The 19,821-nt window shown below is 46.7% G+C and overlaps 1 protein-coding gene across 1 annotated transcript in view; it reads right to left on the bottom strand.

The window, feature by feature from the left end:
- Window positions 1-10,268: 10,268 nt before the first annotated feature.
- The window catches only part of LOC147108088 (guanine nucleotide-binding protein subunit alpha-14-like), an 86,997-nt gene continuing 77,444 nt past the window's right edge, over window positions 10,269-19,821 (bottom strand). The window contains exons 6-7 of the mRNA XM_086004554.1: window positions 18,442-18,595; window positions 10,269-15,340 (exon numbers count right to left, since the gene is read on the bottom strand). Coding sequence (XP_085860680.1) covers window positions 15,153-15,340; window positions 18,442-18,595 — 342 coding nt within the window. The 3' untranslated portion in view covers window positions 10,269-15,152. The remainder of the gene's footprint in view (window positions 15,341-18,441; window positions 18,596-19,821) is intronic.

Here is a 19,821-nt window from a genome sequence, read left to right on the forward strand (position 1 = left end):
CAGTTCTACTTGAGCCAGTCATGCAGGGGTGCTGGAACTCTTCATGGAGCATGTACCACTGGCTGAGCATCCTCCTTTAGCTGGATCTTGTAAGTGAATGGTAGAATTCCAAATCCTTTGAACACATCCTGGAAATTATTTACTACAGAATCCACTGAGTCATCTGGTCTGTTTATGGCACAGTTTATACGGTATACCCTCTTGACCAGTTCTAAGTCCTCACAAGCTTTGTCACCCAGTAGTGAATCAAGTCCTTCAGCCACAACAGAAAACATGAGATGATGCACTTTGTCTTTGACTGTCACTTTAAGTCTGCATACACCTAAGCTATCTATTTTCTGTCCATTATAGTCCTTCAGTAGTACTGACTTTTTCTGTATTTTGGGCTTTTCTTTCATATTTTTAATGTCACTCATACTGATTAAGTTTGCTTTTGCCCCAGTGTCTAGTTTCAATGTAACTAATGCTCCATTCACCTGCAGTGGGATCATCCATTTGTCCTCTTTTACTGCATTAACTTTATGTTCAGCATTGTTTATTCCTGAGGGCTGCACATTTTCTGTATCCTTTTCTATATTGTCACATGACACCATTCCTACAAAAAATGTCTCACTTAAATCAGTGTCCTCAATCACATTAACTCAGACTTGTTGCCCTTTCTTTGTTTTTACTTTTGAAAAGCATTGTTTGGCAAAGTGATTCTTTCCATGACATTTTGTGCACATTTTTCCAAACGCTGGGCATTGTTTTAACTGGTGTTTGTAACCACAGCGTTTACAATTAAAAATTTCATCCTCCGATTGCTTTTCATTTCTGTTCTGCCCACGTTCCTTTCCTTTGTAGGACACAGCACTGACAGCAGCACTGACTACAATCGCATCATTATTGATTTCACTGAAAGTCTTCGCATGCTGTCGAGCTAGCTCACTGGCTTGGCATATTTTCACAGCATTTTCCAATGTCAGTTCGGTTTCTCTCAACAGATGTTCCCTGACCTTTTTATCCTGAATACCAAACACAATCTGGACACGAATCATGGATGATTTCAGCTCAGAGAAATTACATGTCTGTGCTTTCAATTTCAGATCAGTCAAAAAGCTATCAAAAGTCTCATTGTGCCACTGTGTCCTCGAATGGAACACGTATCTTTCATAGGTTTCATTCTTTTTGGGAGAACAATGTGTATCAAATTTCTTTAGCACATCGTCTAAATTTTCTGTGTTCTCCTCTGGATTAAATACAAATGTATTAAATACCTCTATCGCCTGTGGGCCTGCAACCATGAGCAGCAACGTTACCTTCCTTGCATCTGGCTTCGTACCGAACCCGATGGCAGCAATGTAGAGTTGGAATTGTTGTTTGAAAGCCCGCCAATTGTAGTCGACATTTCCCGTGAGATTCAAACCTCCTGGTGGCTTCAAAGATTCCATGTCGCATTTCACAATTTTCAGCAGATTTTCACCAATCCTGGTACCATGTTATGTTCATTAGTAACTAGACATTCTTATTATGAACAGCTAGCTTCTAGCTAGTAATTTATTCAGTACACGTTCTCTAGGTACAGCATCTGTAGAGATTCAGCATGTGTGCTCCTGTGTGCAGGCTTCCATCTTGACCACTGCCTTCTGGGTAGCCTAGTGCATCCTGGGTAGTGTAGTCTTAAACACATACAACTAAATATACAGCTCTATACAGCTCTATGGCTCCATCTAGTGTACCACTCCAGAATGACATGTTATTGATCATTACATGTACTGCTGAAAGAGGAGGGACATAAAAGGAGATTAGATAGCTTCAGTGGGGAAGCTAGTGGTATAGAATCATACAGCACAGAAGGCCATTCGGCCCATCATACCTGTGCCGGCTCTTTGGCAGAGCTATCCATATAGTCTTTCCATATAGCCCTGCATTTTTTCCCCTTCAAGTATTTATCCAATTCCCCTTTTGAAAGTTACTATTGAATCTGCTTCCACCATCTTTTCAGGCAGCGCATTCCAGATCACAACAACTCACTACATAAAAAAAAATCTTCTCATCCCCCCTCTGGTTCTTTTGCCAATTTACTTAAACCTGTGTCCTCTGGTGTCCAACCCTCCTGCCAGTGGAAACAGTTTCTTCCTATTTACACTATAAAAACCCCTCAAAATTTTGAACGCCTCTATTAAATCTCCTCTTAATCTTCTCTGCTCTAAAGGAGAACAATTCCAGCTTTTCTAGTCTCGCCACATAACTGAAATCCCTCATCCCTGGTACCATTCTAGTAAATCTTCTCTGCACCCTCGCCAAGGTCTTGACATCCTTCTTAAATTGTGGTGCCCAGAATTGTATTGTATTATTTTATATGTATAGTATTGTTAACTGAACACTAGATGGCCACCTATTTGGAGTGAGCACTTTGTAGCAATGACACTTCTCTTGTATTGCTTTTGTTATTCTTTGATGGAAATATTCGAGAGGGTCTGGAAATAAACAAAGTTTGTTATTACCACAGCAATGAACAACAGCTAGCACCGGCACAAAGGGCCAAATGGTCTCCTTCAGTACTGAAATTTCCGAGTTTCTATAACAATTTCACTGCCCTGGCTGAAATCAGCCAACTCTTCAGATACTGGAGATTGAATCGGAGACATCTTGGTCTGTGTGGCTCCTTAGCCCAGAGGCCAATCTTAGCGCTCTTACCACCCCTCACGCTCCCCTCCTGCCCTGGCTGAGCTAACCCAGCAGCACACCAGATAGCAAACCTGGGATCTTACTGGTCTCAATGGTTTTACTCCTCATTGGGAAGTGTATTACCAACTGAGCCATTAATGGAACTCTCAAACTAGAACACTTCCCGGGCAGTTAGCCACACATTTATCAGGATAATATCAACAAGTGGAAAATATTTTACACAACCAAGTCACCTCTATACACTTGAGCAATTTCAGTCAGAATAGTTTTAACATGAACCCTGTGCAACCTCCCTCCCTCAGCCAGCTAGCCAACTAAAACAAACCTCATTGTTAAAGTCTTGAGCATGTCATCTAGATTGACACTTCGTCGCTGCACTTGAAGGAGTGTTTCTCTTTTTATTGAATCAAATTAACTGAAAATTAACAGAACTTTAAATAAAACTTATCAAATTAAATTATAATTACATTACCCGGGGTGACGATACGCTCCAGTCCGCGTGGTGCCCACCAGTCTCGGAAGGCCTCAAGTGTGCCGGCGGACACCGCGTGCTCCATCTCCAGGGCCACCCGGGCGCGAACATAGCCACGGAAGAGAGGCAGGCAATCGGGCTGGACGACCCCCTCGACCACCCGCTGCCTGGGCCTGTTAATGGCCACTTTGGCCAGGCCCAGGAGCAGTCCTACAAAGAGGTCCTCCGACCTGCCCGCTCCCCTCCGCACCGGGTGACCGAAGATCAGGAGCGTGGGCCTGAAGTGCAACCAAAAATCGAGGAGCAGCCCCTTTAAATAATGGAACAGGGGCTGCAACCTCACACATTCTATATACACATGGAACACGGACTCCTCTAGGCAACTTGAAGGAGTGTTGGAGTGCTGTCTTTCCTCCTGTCTACCTGGACATAAAAGACCCTGTGACTTTTTAAGAGAAAAGCAGCTCATTCTCTGCAGCGCACTGGTCAACATTCATCCCTAAATCAACACTACAACAGATTAAATGGTCAATCATCTCTTTGTTGCTGTGGAAACTTTCTGTGCACAAATTGGGTGCTGACTCTTCTTTATGTGGCAATTGCCAATTAAAAGTCAACCATGTGCCCCCTTTTAAAAGGGGCACAACCAATAAAAACTGTAACTTAACAAAAAAACGTTTAAAGGAAACTTAACAAATCAAATTAAAATTCCTTTTTCAGTGGAGATGATGCACTCCAGTCCCTCCGGTGCCCACCGGTCGCGGAAGGCCTCGAGCGTGCCAGCGGACACCGCAAGCCCCATGTCCAGGGCCACCCGGGCGGGAACGTAGCCGAGGAAGAGAGACAGGCAGTCGGGCCAAACGACCCCTCAACCGCCCGCTGCCTGGACCTGTTTATGGCCACCTTGGCCAGGCCCAGGAGCAGTCCTACGGGGAGGCAAATTGGGTGCTGTGTCTGTGTTTGCCTACGAAACAACAATGACTGCAGTTCAAGTAATTCATTAGCTGTGAGGTACTTTGGGATTTCCTGAGAATGTGAAAGGCTCTATATAATTGCAAGTTCTTTATTCTTTACTTATCGAACATGATCATATAATTGAAATTCAATTGGATTCAGGTGGCATTGAAAATTACAAGCCCTTAATCTTAACTGCTCACCAAATAACAGCCTTCAGTTCATTTCCAGGTATTTGTTCTATTACATGATGCGTATTTTAGAGAGACACTGGTTTTGAGGCCAAGGCGGAATGATATGGCAGGCTGAAATTCTATGGGGTGGGGGGGAGTTGCGGGGGAGATGGGAGCTCGGTTGAACCTACTGAGAAACAGTGCAAACATTTGGACATGGCCCTAGAGCGTTAGTGCTGCGTGTAAAGTAAAACCTCAACTGACAGCAGTATAGAATGGCCTACAGCTACGATTAAAAAATACCATTGATCAACCGGTCAAGTTAAGGAAAAAAAAAGCAACACACCATTTGGCCAGTAAATGGCTGTTTCTGAATAGATGTTTTATCTAATTAGAAATTAATCTTTAAATGACTGGCAATTCTGTTTTGGGTCGTAAATTCAATAGTCAGCAGGTCATGAAGAATACAGGCCAAAAGAGTGGAACAAAAATGTGATAACTCAGTTGTGGTCTGGCGGTCTACCTGACACATGTAAGCTCCTCTGTTAATCTGTATATCTGCCTGTACACTCTAAAGGTTTCTTCTGTTAAGAATGATCCATGATTACCTGAACAAATTCCTGTATAAGTTTGTCTAAATCAATTTATTAACAACAATTTGCATTTCTGTAGCACTCAAGTGCAGAGAGATGTCTCAGAGTTCTTTGCAGAACAATGGACTAAGAGTGGACAATAAGCAATGGAGAGGAAAAGGAAAAGAAGGGATGGGGGGAAAAGGATAGTCAAAGAGAAGAGTCTTAAGGAATGCTCTTGATGGCAGAGAGTGAGATAGTGTGGTAAACCACTGTTATAACCTGTCTGTGTCTGTATGTGTATTCCACTAGGTACAGGTCTGGACATGCCTCGGCTGACTCCTCCCACTATTCCAGGTATATAAGTGACTACCTCCCAGTCCCTTAGTATTCTGGACGGGTCGACCACTCGAGACAAGACCTTCATTCTTTAGTTAATAAAAGCCTGATTGTTACTCGCTCTACCTCAGTCTTTTGAGTAATTGATGGCGCATCAGATAGCAAGGTGAAATTTCTAGGGGAGAGATGTTCAGACCATGGTACATCATCACTGAAGGAACAGCTAATAATGGTGAAGCACAGGAAGCAAGGAATATTCTGGCGTCAAAGGAGGTGGTGTTTGTGTGCGGAGATGTACAGCTAGAGAAAATTGTTGAGGTAAGTTACAGAGAGACCATGATGGGATTTCAAGGTGAGGGAAAGGATCATTTGTTGGGGCAGGGGGTTGCCAGTGGAGCTTGACGAAGGTGGGGCTGATGGAGGTAGGCCCTTTATACAGGTGAGGACACGGGCTGCAATGTTTTGGGTGAGTTGTAGTTTGTGGCGAGCGAGGCCAGCAGAAGGAGCGTTGGAGCAGTCAAGCTTTGAAGCAATAAAGGCGCAGACAAGGGTTTCATCAGCAGAGTGTAGAGAGGTGGGGCAGAGACAGGCAGCCATGCAGAGGTGAAAGAAAGCAAATGGAGCATGGAGGGTAGGGGTGGAGCTGAGCTCACAGTTAAGCAGGACACCAAGGTTCTGAACATGAGTTAGCCTGAGGCGATGGTCTGGCAAGTTGAAGAAGTCGAGACTGGCGGTGCATAGGCGCATCAATGTCAGTGTTCTTGCTCAGGCCAGCATCGAAGCTTTGACCACGCTTGATCAGCTCCGATGGACGGGTCACATTGTCCGCATGCCCGATACGAGACTCCCAAAATAAGCGCTCTACTCGGAGCTCCGACACGGCAAGAGAGCCCCAGGTGGGCAGAGGAAACGCTTCAAGGACACCCTCAAAGCCTCCTTGAAAAAGTGTAACATCCCCACCGACACCTGGGAATCCCTGGCCCAAAACCGCACAAAGTGAAGGAGAAGCATCCGGGAAAGCGCCGAACACCTCGGGTCTCTTCGCCGGGAGCAAGCAGAAGCCAAGCGCAGGCAGCGCAAGGAGCGCATGTCAACCCAAGCACCCCACCCACCCGCCCCTTCAACCACCATCTGTCCCACCTGTGACAGAGACTGTAGGTCCCGCATTGGACTCATCAGTCACCTGAGAACTCATTTTTAATGTGGAAGCAAGTCATCCTCGGCTCCGAGGGACTGCCTAAGAAGAAGATAGTTGTTTGTGAGAGCTATAGAGGATGACTTCAGTTTTGCTCACATCTAGTTGGAGGAGGGTTTGGCTCATCCAGATTTTAATGTCAACCATCTCCTGCTTCAAACAAAATCCAGCCTTGAGTGCAGCAGGTGCTTTACACTGAAATATTGCGCCACGATGCATCATGAGATAGGGACAGGAAGAACCAGCTAACGTCACCGAGACATTCTGTCCTACATGTTGAGCCTAGAGAACAAAATGATGAAGTGTACTTAGGCTTCCAGGATTGAAATTCAGTCTTGCCAAAGTTATGGTTCTTGTTTGAACTTGTTTTAGGATTCACTATAATCCAAGACAGAATGAAAAAAGGCAGAACTAGCAAATCCCATCCTGCAGACCCTTAAGCTTGTGCAGCCTGGACTGAACTGGTTGCTTAACTGATACATTGTCAGGCAGTGATTTTTAAGAAAAAGCTCTAAATGCATTCGCAAACTGGTATGAAACACATTTACTGAAAGAAGGGAACGTCTCGAAATGCTTATGATCACAGCAGGTGCATGGGAACACCACCACCTCCAAGTCACACACACCATCCTGACTTAGAAGTATATCGGCCGTTCCTTCATCGTCGCTGGGTCAAAATCCTGGAACCCCCTCCCTAACAGCGCTGTGGGAGTACCTTCACCACATGGACTGCAGCGGTTCAAGAAGGCGGCTCACCACTACCTTCTCAAAGGCAACTAGGGATGGGCAATAAATGCTGGCATTGCACAGCGACACCCAGATCCCATAAGCGAATAATAAAAAAATATATAATACAAAATTATAGAAGGTGATTACGTTCCTCGTCCTGATCATCTCTTCATATAGCATAAGGTGTTGAGATGTGAAATGCCAAACAGTTATATCTAAAGATGTTATTATGGTACAGACTGCTACCTATATGGTTTCGAGCTGCAGGGGCTAGAGGCCCAGGTTACACTGGTGGTTCCTGTGCCATTCTCTGACCAAGGAAAGCAGAGCTCTGAATTTGGACACTTGTGCAGGGCTCCACTCAGTGCCATCTGAATGCTGGCTACATTCCAATGTTGGCAGGGCACCGATAGGATCCTCAGCGTCAAAAAGGTTTCAAATTGAAGCTTAAAACGTTGGCAGTGGACAGCCCAGGGCCTTTTCCAAACTTGACTTCATAGAGGCTACAGTTATTATGTGAACCACAAGCAGAGTGAAAATGGCCCTAGATGTGGCCTCACACCACTTGTCGAAGTGCACTTTGCACAATTTTGCACTAAATGTCTGTTAAGGACAAATGTGCTGCTTTCAGAAAACTGCATTGCATTACAATGATGTTAAATACCTTTTATGTTATGTCTGAAGTCTGTAAATCAGTTTGGAAAATATTTTTAAAAGTTTACTTTGAAGATTTTAATGTGTACTAGATGCTAGAGATTATTCCTTTTACAAGCAAATATCTCAAACATCGTACACAATGTTGGCTTACTTTAACAGTCGGAGAAAATATACATTTACCGATAAGGAAATTCCATTGGATCTTAAGAGGAATGATTCATCGGAACCATTGCCAGTCCTGCTCAAGACACAAGATTGCAGAAGATACAAGATGAATATATCTGTCCTATTTTGCTCCCTTCCCCCCAAATCCTCCCACAACAGATCAAGGAGCCAATCCAGAGTCTCCTGGTTTGGGCAGGTTGCTTGTTGCTTTGGGTTGCTTGTGCTACGAAGAAAGAAATTGCATTGATACATTGCGGCTGATCACATCTTTAGGACATCCTGAAGTTCTCCACGTGCTTTACTTTTGAAGTGTAGTCACTGTTGTTATGTAGGTAGCTAATTTGCACACAGCAACATCCCACAAACAGTAAGTGAGAAGAATAATGAGTTAATCTGTCTTTAGTTGAGGGAAGAACATTGGCCAGGACACTGGGAGAACTCACTAAACAAGTAGATGGGGCCTCAATTTAATGGGAGCAATTTTTCAACATTGTATGGTCTAAAACGGTGGCACAGTGGTTATGTTACTGGACTAGTAATCCAGGAGGTCTGGACTAATGATCTCAGAGATATGAGGGGAGAAATTCGGTGGAGCCACAAACGGGGCGCCCAGCTCGCCTGGGCGCCGGAATTACCGCTGCGATCAGAGCAGTTGCGACCGCTGGAAGTTCATCTTGAACGCCCCAAGAGGGACTCGGGGCACTGCTCGAGGCGCCCCGCGTCCCTCTTAGGGCGCTGAAACTGAATATCGCAGCGCAAAGTGCCGCAGCGCCACACGCCGTGGCACGGCGCGCTGCGGTACTGCAGACCTTCCTCCGCTTCTTAAGGGGGAGGGGCCTGCACCAGCACGATGAGCGATCGCGAGTGCCGGCAAAAGAGCCCAGCACCGAGGAGAAGTGCCGGGCTCTCGGGACACAGCCGGCACTGCCCGGGGGGGATCAGGAGGCTGGGGACGGAGGTGCTGGCAGGCGGCCACCGGGAAAAATGGCCGCCCCGCGCCTCCACCTTAATTTGCGCCACTGCCGCCACAGGTAGGCCCCGTGAACCGGGCGCGATTTGCGAACGGCGCTAGAGGCGGGCGCTACCAAATATCATGATCGAGGCGGAAGCGGGGCACTGCGCACACCGATGACGTCATCGGTGGCAGCGCAGCGCAACAGGCTAACGCCGCCATTAGCCCCCCGCTAAATATCGCGGGAGGCATGGCCAGTGGCGCTAAAGCCACTGAGTGCCCTCTTTAGGTGCTAACTGGTGGCGCAGCCCACCGAATTTCTAGGCCATGAGTTCATAATCCCAACACAGCAGCTGGGGAATTTAACTTCAGTTAATTAAATAAATCGTGAATACAAAGCTAGCGTCAGTAATGGTGACCATGAAACTACAGGTTTGTTGTAAAAGCCCATCTGGTTCATTAATGTCCTTTAAGGAAGGAAATCTGCCGCCCTTACCCGGTCTGGCCTATATGTGACTCACAGGCTCACAGCAATGTGATTTACTCTTAACTGCCCTCTGAAATGGCCTAGCAAGCCACTCAGTTGTCAAGGAAGGTGGCTCACCACCACCTTCTCAAGGGCAATTAGGGATGGGCAATAAATGCTGGCCTTGCCAGCGACACCCACATCCCGTGCAGGAATTTAAAAAAATCTATGATTCACAGGCAATAATATTTTTCAAAGAGACAAGTGTTTTGTCGAGTTACACAGAAATACATTTTAATCCGCGAGGGAAAATATATACAAAATCGAATTTCACAAAATGTTATTTTTATATTTAACCATACTTATATAATGCACAAGTTATTGTGTACAGCTTTATAACATTAGTACCGTGCACTGTAAGTAATAAAATCACAGTCTTTTCCCTGCACCAAACTCTTTCTATGCATTCCATTGCAGGGCGGGTGTTTTAAAATTCTATTGTAGAAGGTACAGATCCGATTAAAGGAGCTGGTCCCCACACTGAGGCGTTTGGGACAGCCATGAACCAGCTATTTCAAAATCCAAGCAGTCCTAGGCTGAGTCTGTGTCACAGCTAATATTTTATTTGCTGGCCTGAAACTTTTACAATCTGTAATGAAAGTTTAAAAAATTTTCAAATGTGCAGGCAGAAATCAGGTACACTTTTAGCATGCCAACCTGGAGGAATGTCTTGTACAAAAGCAAAATACTGCGGGCGCTGGAAAGCTGAAAAATAAACAGAAGATGCTGGAAATACTCAGCAGGTCAGGCAGCACCTGTGGAGAGAGAAACAAACAGAGTTAACGTTTCAGGTCGATGACCCTTCGTCAGAAAGGGTCATCGACCTGAAACGTTAACTCTGTTTCTCTCTCCACAGATGCTGCCTGACCTGCTGAGTATTTCCAGCATCTTCTGTTTATATTGGAGGAATGTCTTGCCAGGTGATACAAGATGGAGGTGGAGGCAGTAGCATCACTATTTTTAATCGTCATTTTAGTTCACGATCACTTAATGTTAAATTCCTTTATCTTATTCCTCTATTAGTTGTTAATAACAACAACTTGCATTTATATCGTGCCTTTAACATAGTCAAGTTCATAGGTCAGTTTTTTTTTTCATTTTGAAAATGCTCTACAGCACACTACAGTCGAATAGTATCATCACAAACTGTTTGGGACTGGGCAGATTTTCAACTTGTTACCCACACACAAAACTGGCATTGCAGGTTGGCTGCCCATTACAATAACCATCTAATTTTCAAGCGCCCCCCGGGAGAGGGAGATGAAAACTGGCACCGTTTCCTGCTCCTGATCGCTGTTCACTGATGTCCCTACTGGAAGTGCACCTGTGCGGATATCGGGTAACGACAGGATCTGGCTGCCATGCGATGCCGCTGCAGTCGAATACCCTGCGGACCCTGACTGCCAAGTCTGACCAAATGAACAACTTGGAGTTGAGGGCACCTCGAGGGCAGCTGGCACCCACGGAACCGTGTCTCGGGAAGGATTCAACACTTTCAGGAGTGGGCGGACAGGGGTGGAAAATTGGTGAGGACGTGAAGAAAAAGCAAAAATAAAAATGTAACAAAGCATTAAAAAATGTTGACGTATATGAAGTTATCTGCTGTCAGTTTGGGCAAGTTTGAAAAGCTGAAATCATGCTGATCCTTCGGGGGGGGTTTTTTGGTCAGTAAGAAGTTCCAGAGATGACATGGCGAAGACGTGAGGCCTTTGCTCACAGGCCTCATGCTGCATTTATTATCCCATTAAACCGAGATTGTGCAGATTTTGCACTGTCACATCAATTGCTCTCTTCAATCTATCAAAGTTAATCCCTGTTTAATTATATGATGTATGTAGCAAGACTTTCAGGAAAGTCTCAAACTTCAAAGAACTGATCATATATCTGGAAGAAAGTGCCTTTAAAAGCACACATTTTTCCTCTTTAAATACTGAAGTCCAGGGTTCCCAGTTCTTTGTTAATACTGTTTGCTTTTCTAAATTAGTTTGAAAACTGGGTTCTCTTTACAACATTTCTATCTCGGTACTTTTATAAAAGTTAATTCTTTGCGTATAAGATGCCGCTAAGTAGATAGATAAATCCAGCTAGCGTTATATCTGTCTCGTAAGTTGAAACAAGACAAGCCTGCTCTTTGTGATACCTTGTGCTGGCGCACACTGCCACCTATGGAATCTGTTTGAACAGAATTATTTCTCAGACGTAACCCTTAAAAGTGCTTATCGGAGTGTTTGTTCCAAATTTAGGAACAGCTTCTTTCCCAGGGCTGTCATCCTACTGAACTCCACAAATAAACTCTAAAGCCTGCACATCTGCCAATGCACTTTATTATGGTTATGTTTATGTTAATGTATTACAAGCCAAATGTATGTTGAATGTTTAAATGTCTTAATCTAAATGTACACTCTCGGGAGCCGCAAGCCTACATTTCGTTGTACTGCACTTGTGCACTAACAATGACAATAAAAGTTGATTTGATTTGATTTTGATTTTGATTTTGATTTGAAATCGTCTGTAGTTCCTGTTTATACAGAAAAGCACGAGTTAACCCGACAGCAAGCCCGGTGAGAAGGACGGAACAGATTCGCTGAAACCATCCTGTGGGTAAATTAGTTACGGCCGGTTGTACGCAATGAGTGGACCCCCCCCCACCCCCCACAACCGAGAGCCCCAAGGCTCAACCCTGCTGCCGCCTGTCAGGCCTCCAGCTCGCCCATTGCTGGAATTCCAATTTCAGGTCCCGAGGTTAAGTCCCAGGAGTGGGGAGGGGGCAGTACAATGGGAATAAGGTGGGGTGCGGTGGGGAGGGAGAAGTGATTGGGCCTAGCAGTGGCCCACAGGGTTGGTGTGTGGAGCCTGCTCCTCCCACTGGCTCCACACTTGAAAAAGAAAAATATACACTTGCTGGTGGCGGCTGCACTCTCGACAGCTCATTGCTCACTGACTTAGTGCAGGGGTCCTGAAGCAGGAGCTAGGCCCCACATCTACATATGTATGGGTCCTGATGCCTGCTTCAGACAGGCGTGTCTGGGGAGCAGCCGATGTCAATATGGCAGCATCTGTACCCCTGGGGCTGAGGGGGGCCCTGGGGCTGAGGGGGGCCCTGGAGCTGAGGGGGGCCCTGGAGCTGAGGGGGGCCCTGGGGCTGAGGGGGCCCTGGGGCTGAGGGGGGCCCTGGAGCTGAGGGGGGCATGGGAGGTTGCTCCTCAAAATGTTCCCTCAATGCACAAGGAGATCCAATTTTTACACCCCATCCCCCGAATCTTTCAATCACTAAATTATCACTATTTATCTTCAAATGTGAATGTGGCCTTGGGCTCTCACTTTTAATGGTATTTGTGTGAACGGCTTGAAATTCACAGAATAGGCCCCAATAAAGTAAACAAAGAGCAAAGGTAGTTCAGGCTTTCAGCTATAGCTCACTCTGATTTACCTCAGGCACCCCCTTGTCACTCAGACTGCTTATTTTTTTACAAAATGGTGTAAAGAGAAGATGACTGATAAAGGTGTCCGACTGTACGATACATTTTCTTTATCTTTTTCAAATGGAGGGATCCTGTGCAAGAGAAGGCGCTGTGCGAATGCACTTGTACATTGATGCTAGTTTAGTTTGGATCACGAGAGGGCAACGTCCATTCAATGGGCCTCCAGCTAAGCCCTGCTCTGTTTCCCAGTGGTAGAGTCATAGATCCATGAAAAACTCCTTAAATCAAGTCGGTTATCAGTACTGGTACCGGTACCGGGGGAGACCAAGTAGGGGCCGTAAATATTAGGTAGACACGAGTAAATCCAATAGGGAATTCAGAAGAAACATCTTTACCCAGAGCCACAAGGAGCAGCTGAGGCGAATAGCATACATGCATTTAAGGGGAAGCGAGATAAACACTTGAGGAAGACAGGAAGAGGTTACGCTGATAGGGTTAAAAAGAAAAGAAAGACTTGCATTTATATAACGACCTCAAGACGTTCCAAAGTGCTTTACAGCCAATGAAGTACTTTTTGAAGTGTAGTCACTGTTGTAATGTAGGAAACACGGCAGCCAATTTGCGCACAGCAAGCTCCCACAAACAGCAATGTGATAATGACCAGATAATCTGTTTTTAGCAATGTTGATTGAGGGATAAATATTGGCCAGGTGAGATGAAGAGGGCGGGAGGAGGCTCGTGTGGAGCATAAACACCGGCACGGACCAGTTGGGCCGAATGGCCGGTTTCTGTGCTGTACATTCGATGTAGTACCTTTAGCGCAGACACTGCATTATTCCACAAACACTTGCTGCATCCTCAAACTGGAGTGTGAGCTGCCAACATGGGCCAGAAGTAAGGGAAAGCAAGCCCAGCCGAGGATTTCAAGCTGCCTCGAGAGCTGGCCCCATTTCCTTTCAATGGTCCAGAGCCCACCGTTGACACATTTCAAAACACTGGCCCTACAAAACCTCACTTTCCAGTGCCTACCAACTGGAATCAGAGTTGGCCGTCACTTCAGCTCTTCGCAGAGGAAGATGTCGGTCTAAATCAACAGTTGGGAATTTAACTGTACAAGCTAGGGTTACCAACACTCCAGGATTGCCCCGGAGTCTCCAGGAATTGAAGATTCAATTCAATTCAATTTTTTATTTGTCATATATGCAGCAGACGTGTGTACTGCACAATGAAATGTTGATTTTTACGAGTCCTCCCAACATTAATCTCCAGGATGCTGCAGCGAGCAAAACCCGGGAGAAAAATCAGAGGGGGCATTAAAAAAATGTGGGTGTTCTTCATTTTCTTTGAACACTTTTGTTTATTAGTTCTAAAAATATTGGAGACAGGGGGGGGGGGGAGAAAAAGGCTGTTTGACTGACAGTCAAGAATCACCCAATCGGGTAACGAAGAGGCTGTTCGCTTTCCAATTGGCTGTGGGAAGGCGTGGCACTGCGAGAATGGACGGGTTCGGCGACCAATGGCGGGAGCGTGGGGGGGCGGGGCGTTTCGGGGGGGGGGGTTCATGTGATGAGACCTCCCGGAATATGTCCCAGCAGAGTTGCCGACCCCAGCACAAGCGCAAAGCTCTGCATTCCACAGCAGGAGGAGCATGCCGTGCGATCGGGTCTAGCCACTTGTCTCCACTGGGCTGGAGGGTGTAGTGTTAGAGGTTTGGGTGGGGGGAATTTTCTGAAGACGCAACGATGGTGGGAAACCAGCACATTTCATAAAATCGCAGGTTGTCTGCCTGCAAAGTGTGTGTGATGTTCTTTGCTCCTGGCATGCGACGTTCCCCTCATGGCTCTCACGGATAATTGCCTCCCCTGTAACGACTGCCACTTTACCTCTGAAAGGCTAACTCTGGGCTCAGTCAGTATCTGCAAAAAGTTCATTCCTGAATAAACATCTCAGCAAACTACGTTAGAGTTTCTTCATCATTTGACCATCACTCCCTGGTTGATCTTCCGTCCTGGCTTTGCTGATTCCCAGCATGTCGAGGGAGCGGTGTGCAGCTCCACATTAATGTTATCAAGGAACTATTTCCAGAAAGGTTTCATTTTTGGTGATCAGTATATTTAAAAAAAAAGAAATCTCTACTTTTCAAATCTCTGCTTTGGAACAGCGGAGAGATTGGAGAAACCTGGGTCATTGATAGAAGCAGCTGTATGGTTTTTAAGGAATTTTGTTATGTTTTCAGCCGTGCCGCGTAGTGAAGGTTAAAGCCAACACTTTTGCCAAGAGTACAGCACTCTCAGTGCATTGCTTGCCGTGGTTCCCTCATGTCTTTCTACAATAAGTCCAGTTCTCGCAGGCTCTGCAGCAAGACCGTGTCCCTGACGTCCATAAAGACTTTGCGGATGTTTTCTGTGTCCGTGGCACAGGTGAAGTGCGGGTAGATTGTTCTCCTCATTCCGTTTTCCCTTAGGTACATTTCTAGGATAAAGTTCATGGCAGCCCCAGCATTTCTTTTAGAGCCTGAGGGCAAAGAAAAATTGTATTTGTCGAACAGGATTTCAAATGCACTCGACCAGGGGAGAACGTGGGAATCGTTGGCTGTCAGGGCCCAGTTATTCCGCTTTGGTGGGAATTCATAGACTTTACAGCACAGAAGGAGGCCATTCTGTCTGTGCCGGCTCTTTGAAAGAGCTCTCCAATTAGTCCCACTGCCCCGCTCATCCCCATAGCCCTGCAACTGTTTCTACCTTCAAGTATTTATCCAATTGCCTTGTGAAAGTTACTACAGGTACACTATCCCTTATCCGAAAGCCTTGGGACCAGCTGAGTTTCGGTTTTCGGATTTCAGAAGGTATTATTATAAGACTGGGAAATTGGTATTTAATATAAATTTTAAAAGTTCAGGCTACCTCTTGTGACTGTTCCGTGTCTCATTCCCCTTCCTGCTTCTCTGGAAAGCCGGATATCGGCTGACTCCTACTAAGCTGGCCCGCAAATCAGGTTGGGGGTCGGGGGGGGGGGGGAGAAAAGAATATCGGACGGGCCGAGGTTCAGGTCGGGGAGGGGGGGTGAAAAGAATATCGGACGGGCCGCGGTTCGGTTCGGGTCAGGTCGGGGGGAGGAAAGAATATCGGACGGGCCGCTGTATTGTTGGGTTCACTCTCCCGGTACCTCCTTCACACTGCCCGGCTCGGCCTGCAATCTCCTACCCAGGAGGGAACTCTGTGACCCTCTACCCTGCTCAGCGTAAGTCGTGCGCCACTCTGGTCATGTCGTGCGCACGACTTACGCTGAACAAAAAAACTTTCGGTTTTTAGAGGTTTTCGGAAGTTTGGATAAAGGATAGTCTACCTGTATTTGAATCAGCTTCCCTTTCAGATCATAATAATCTTGCTGCGTAAAAATATTTCTCCTCATCTCCCCTCTGTTTTTTGCCAATTACCTTAAATCTGTGTCCTCTGGATATCGACCCTCCTGCCAGTGGAGACAGTTTCTCCTTACTTACTCGATCGAAATCCTTCATCTTTTTGAACACCTCTATTAAATCTCCCTTTAACCTTCTCTGCTCTAAGGAGAACAATCCCAGCAGAATTGGGCCGCGTAACGACATGGCGGGGCTTGCTGCCCACCGCGGAGGTGTGCCCCTGACCCCGGGAAGACTGGCCATGTCAGTTTACGCTAGTACGCACACTGGAAGCGCTGACATCGTGACGTGGCATCATAGTATCACCACGGACACAATCGTAACTCGTGTACGCAGCGACATCTGCGACTGGATGTTGCTGCCCACTGGAACACAAGACCAGGAGTCGGCCATTCAGCCCCTCGAGCCTGGGACAGCACAGTTACGGGTCCCAGGAAAATCGGCAGCAGTCAGGGAAACCCAGTGAACAAGCAGGACTTCCCGTCGTGTAAAAAAAAAAAACCTCATGTTGTCACCAGTTACAGGAGCTGGCGGGGAAGAACAATAGCAGAGGAGGAACAATACAAAAGCAGCTCATATAATCCAATATATGCTTGCGCATCAAGCAGGTATTATACAGCCAAGCCATTGTTTGCACAACTGAGCTGGGGAAATTAACCTGCCCCAACTTTTCACTGGCTTTGCTTATTTATAGCATTCAGAAAATGAGGCAATAGATCAAAGATTTAAGATAATTTGCAAAAGAACCAGGGGGAAACGATAAATACAATACGCAGTGACTTATGATCTGGAATGCATTGCCTGGAGCAAGGAGATTCTATTGTGACTTTCAAGATGGAATTGGATATATGCTTGAAAAGGAGAAATTTTCAGGGTTATAGTGAAAGAGCAGGGGTGTGAGACTAGTTGGATCGCTCTTTCAAAGAGCTGGCACAGGTATGATGGACGGAATGGCCACCTTCTGTGCTGTGAGATTCTATGATCAAACACTAAAAGGGCTTTTAGTGGAGCACAACTGACAACAGCTGTGTGATTATCCCACTGTTAACGCACTTCTCAGCATAACCAACCTATTCTGCAAAGAAATAGCAGCACTGTAGACTCATGAATGCGGGCCAGCCCCCTTCCCCCTTCCCTTCCCCCCCACCTTCCCGCCCCTTCCCCCCCCCACCGATCCCCACTCCAGCCTCCAACCACAGCCCCGGAACCCCACTCCAGCCTCCCACCCACCGGTCCCCGATCCCCACTCCAGCCTCCCACCCACCGGTCCCCGATCCCCACTCCAGCCTCCCACCCACCGGTCCCCGATTCCCACTCCAGCCTCCCACCCACCGGCCCCGATCCCTACTCCAGCCACCCACCCACCGGCCCCCGATCCCCACTCCAGCCTCCCACCCACCGGCCCCCAATCCCCACTCCAGCCTCCCACCCACCGGTCCCCGATCCCTACTCCAGCCTCCCACCCACCGGCCCCCGATCCCCCACTCCAGCCTCCCACCCACCGGCCCCGATCCCTACTCCAGCCTCCCACCCACCGGCCCCCGATCCCCACTCCAGCCTCCCACCCACCGGCCCCCGATCCCTACTCCAGCCTCCCACCCACCGGCCCCCGGAACCTCACTCCAGCCTCCCACCCACCAGTCCCCGATCCCCACTCCACCCTCCAACCCCGCCCTCCAGCCTTCCAACCCCAGGCTCCCTCTAATCTCCGGCCCCCTCCGATCCCCAGCCTTCCTAATCCCCCAGGTCTCCGAACCCCTTCGATCCCCGGCCTTCTTACCGGCCCCCCCCCCCCAATACGATCTCTGATCTCTTCCTCCCTCCTCTCTGCTACCCGCCCGCCAGCCTCTCAATTTGGCTGGCTGCAGGCGGGAAACAGAGAAACAAAATGTTAATCAGGCCCGGCTGTTAAATTTGGTAGGGCTCGAGGGAAACCTGTTCTCCCGGGTTTCCAACCACATTCCAGCCACCAACCTCCACCCACCCACCCACCGCTCCCTACACTCCTCCAAGTTAAAATCCTGCCAGAGTTCCTAAAAAGGTGTTCCATTCCCCAGAACTAACATCTCTCACCGTCACCTTGATGAGCACAAATTTAGACTTATTTTAACTAAAGAGAAGTAATAAAACTGTGGTGAGGGCCCCATATAAGGGAAGGAAGAAAGAGAGGGGATGAAGAGTTATGTTTTCTACTTACCTACAAATTCATGAAAATAGTCCACTAAATGTGATTTAAGAATCTTCTCCTCCAAAATATCCTTTTTATTCAAGAAAAGAATCATTGATGAATTCTCAAAACAGTTGGACTTCAAAATAAAATGAAACAGAGCGAGGCTCTCCCTCATTCGATTCTGCAAAAAAAATCACAACACACAATTATTGAGAATTCTTCCAAATTTAAACTTTGTAAACCTTGTGCTTTGATTTATCCTGTCAATATGCAAATATGTTGCATTAAATTTGAAAATGATTTAATATGGTGACACCAGTGTTCTTATCATATTACAACTGTGATTGTCAGAAAACAGCATCTATATCATCTGCAACATATTTTTTTTTAATTACATCTGTGAGCACTTCCAGTTCATTTTTTGCATTCTAAATTCTTATGTCCACGTTCAGAATGGACACTGGCCAGGTGAACGTGCCCTGCTGTAGTTACACCCTCCAGCCAGTGGAGGTGCTGCTACATTCCTTCTGCCCCTTGTATTGTTTCTTTCCAGCCTCCAGTTTCACCACTTCCAACTAATATTTACTTTCTTTTGCTTTTCCCCCTTCGCAGTCAAAGCTTATTCCAGTTCTCTGCCTATGTCTTTTACAGTTAAGCAGCACCTCGATTTCAAAATTCTCATCCTTGTTTTCAAATCCCTCCATGGCCTCGCCCCTCCCTATCTCTGTAACCTCCTCCAGCCCCACAACCCCCCTGAGATAACACTGCTCTCTTGAGGATCCCTGATTATAATCACTGAAACATTGGTGGCCGTGCCTTCTGTTGCCGAGGTCCTAAGCTCTGGAATTCCCTGCCTAAACCTTTCCGCCTCACTACCTCTCTTTCCTCCTTTAAGACGCTCCTTAAAACCAACCCCTTTGACCAAGCTTTTGGTCACCTGCCCTAATTTATCCTCATGTGGCTCGGTGTCAAGTTTTTTGTGTCTTATAATACTCCTGTGCACCGCCTTGGAACGTTTTACTACGTTAAAGGTGCTATATAAATGCAAGTTGTTGTTGTTATAGCCCTTGTAAATATTTACAGCTACCGCTTTTTGCGACTGCTACATTTGCATTCAAGTTAAATAGTTTGAATAGCTTGTTGACCTATGAATGGTACCCTAATCCCATCCTTCTGCCACTGGTTATGTTTAAAAATTCATTCTAGGAATATGGGCATCGCTAACAAAGCCAGCATTTAGTTGTCCTCGAGAAGCTGGTGGTGAGTCTTCTCCTTGAACTGCTGCAGTCCATGTGGTGAAGGTTTCTTTTTTATACATTCATGGGCGGGCGTCGCTAGCAAGGCCAACATTTATTGCCCATTCCTAATTGCCCCTTGAGAAGGTGGTGGTGAGCCGCCTTCTTGAAC

Source organism: Somniosus microcephalus, chromosome 13 (assembly GCF_052327205.1).
Source record: "Somniosus microcephalus isolate GS21.2 chromosome 13, FLI_Smic_1.0, whole genome shotgun sequence".
NCBI classification, from domain to species: Eukaryota; Metazoa; Chordata; class Chondrichthyes; order Squaliformes; family Somniosidae; genus Somniosus; species Somniosus microcephalus.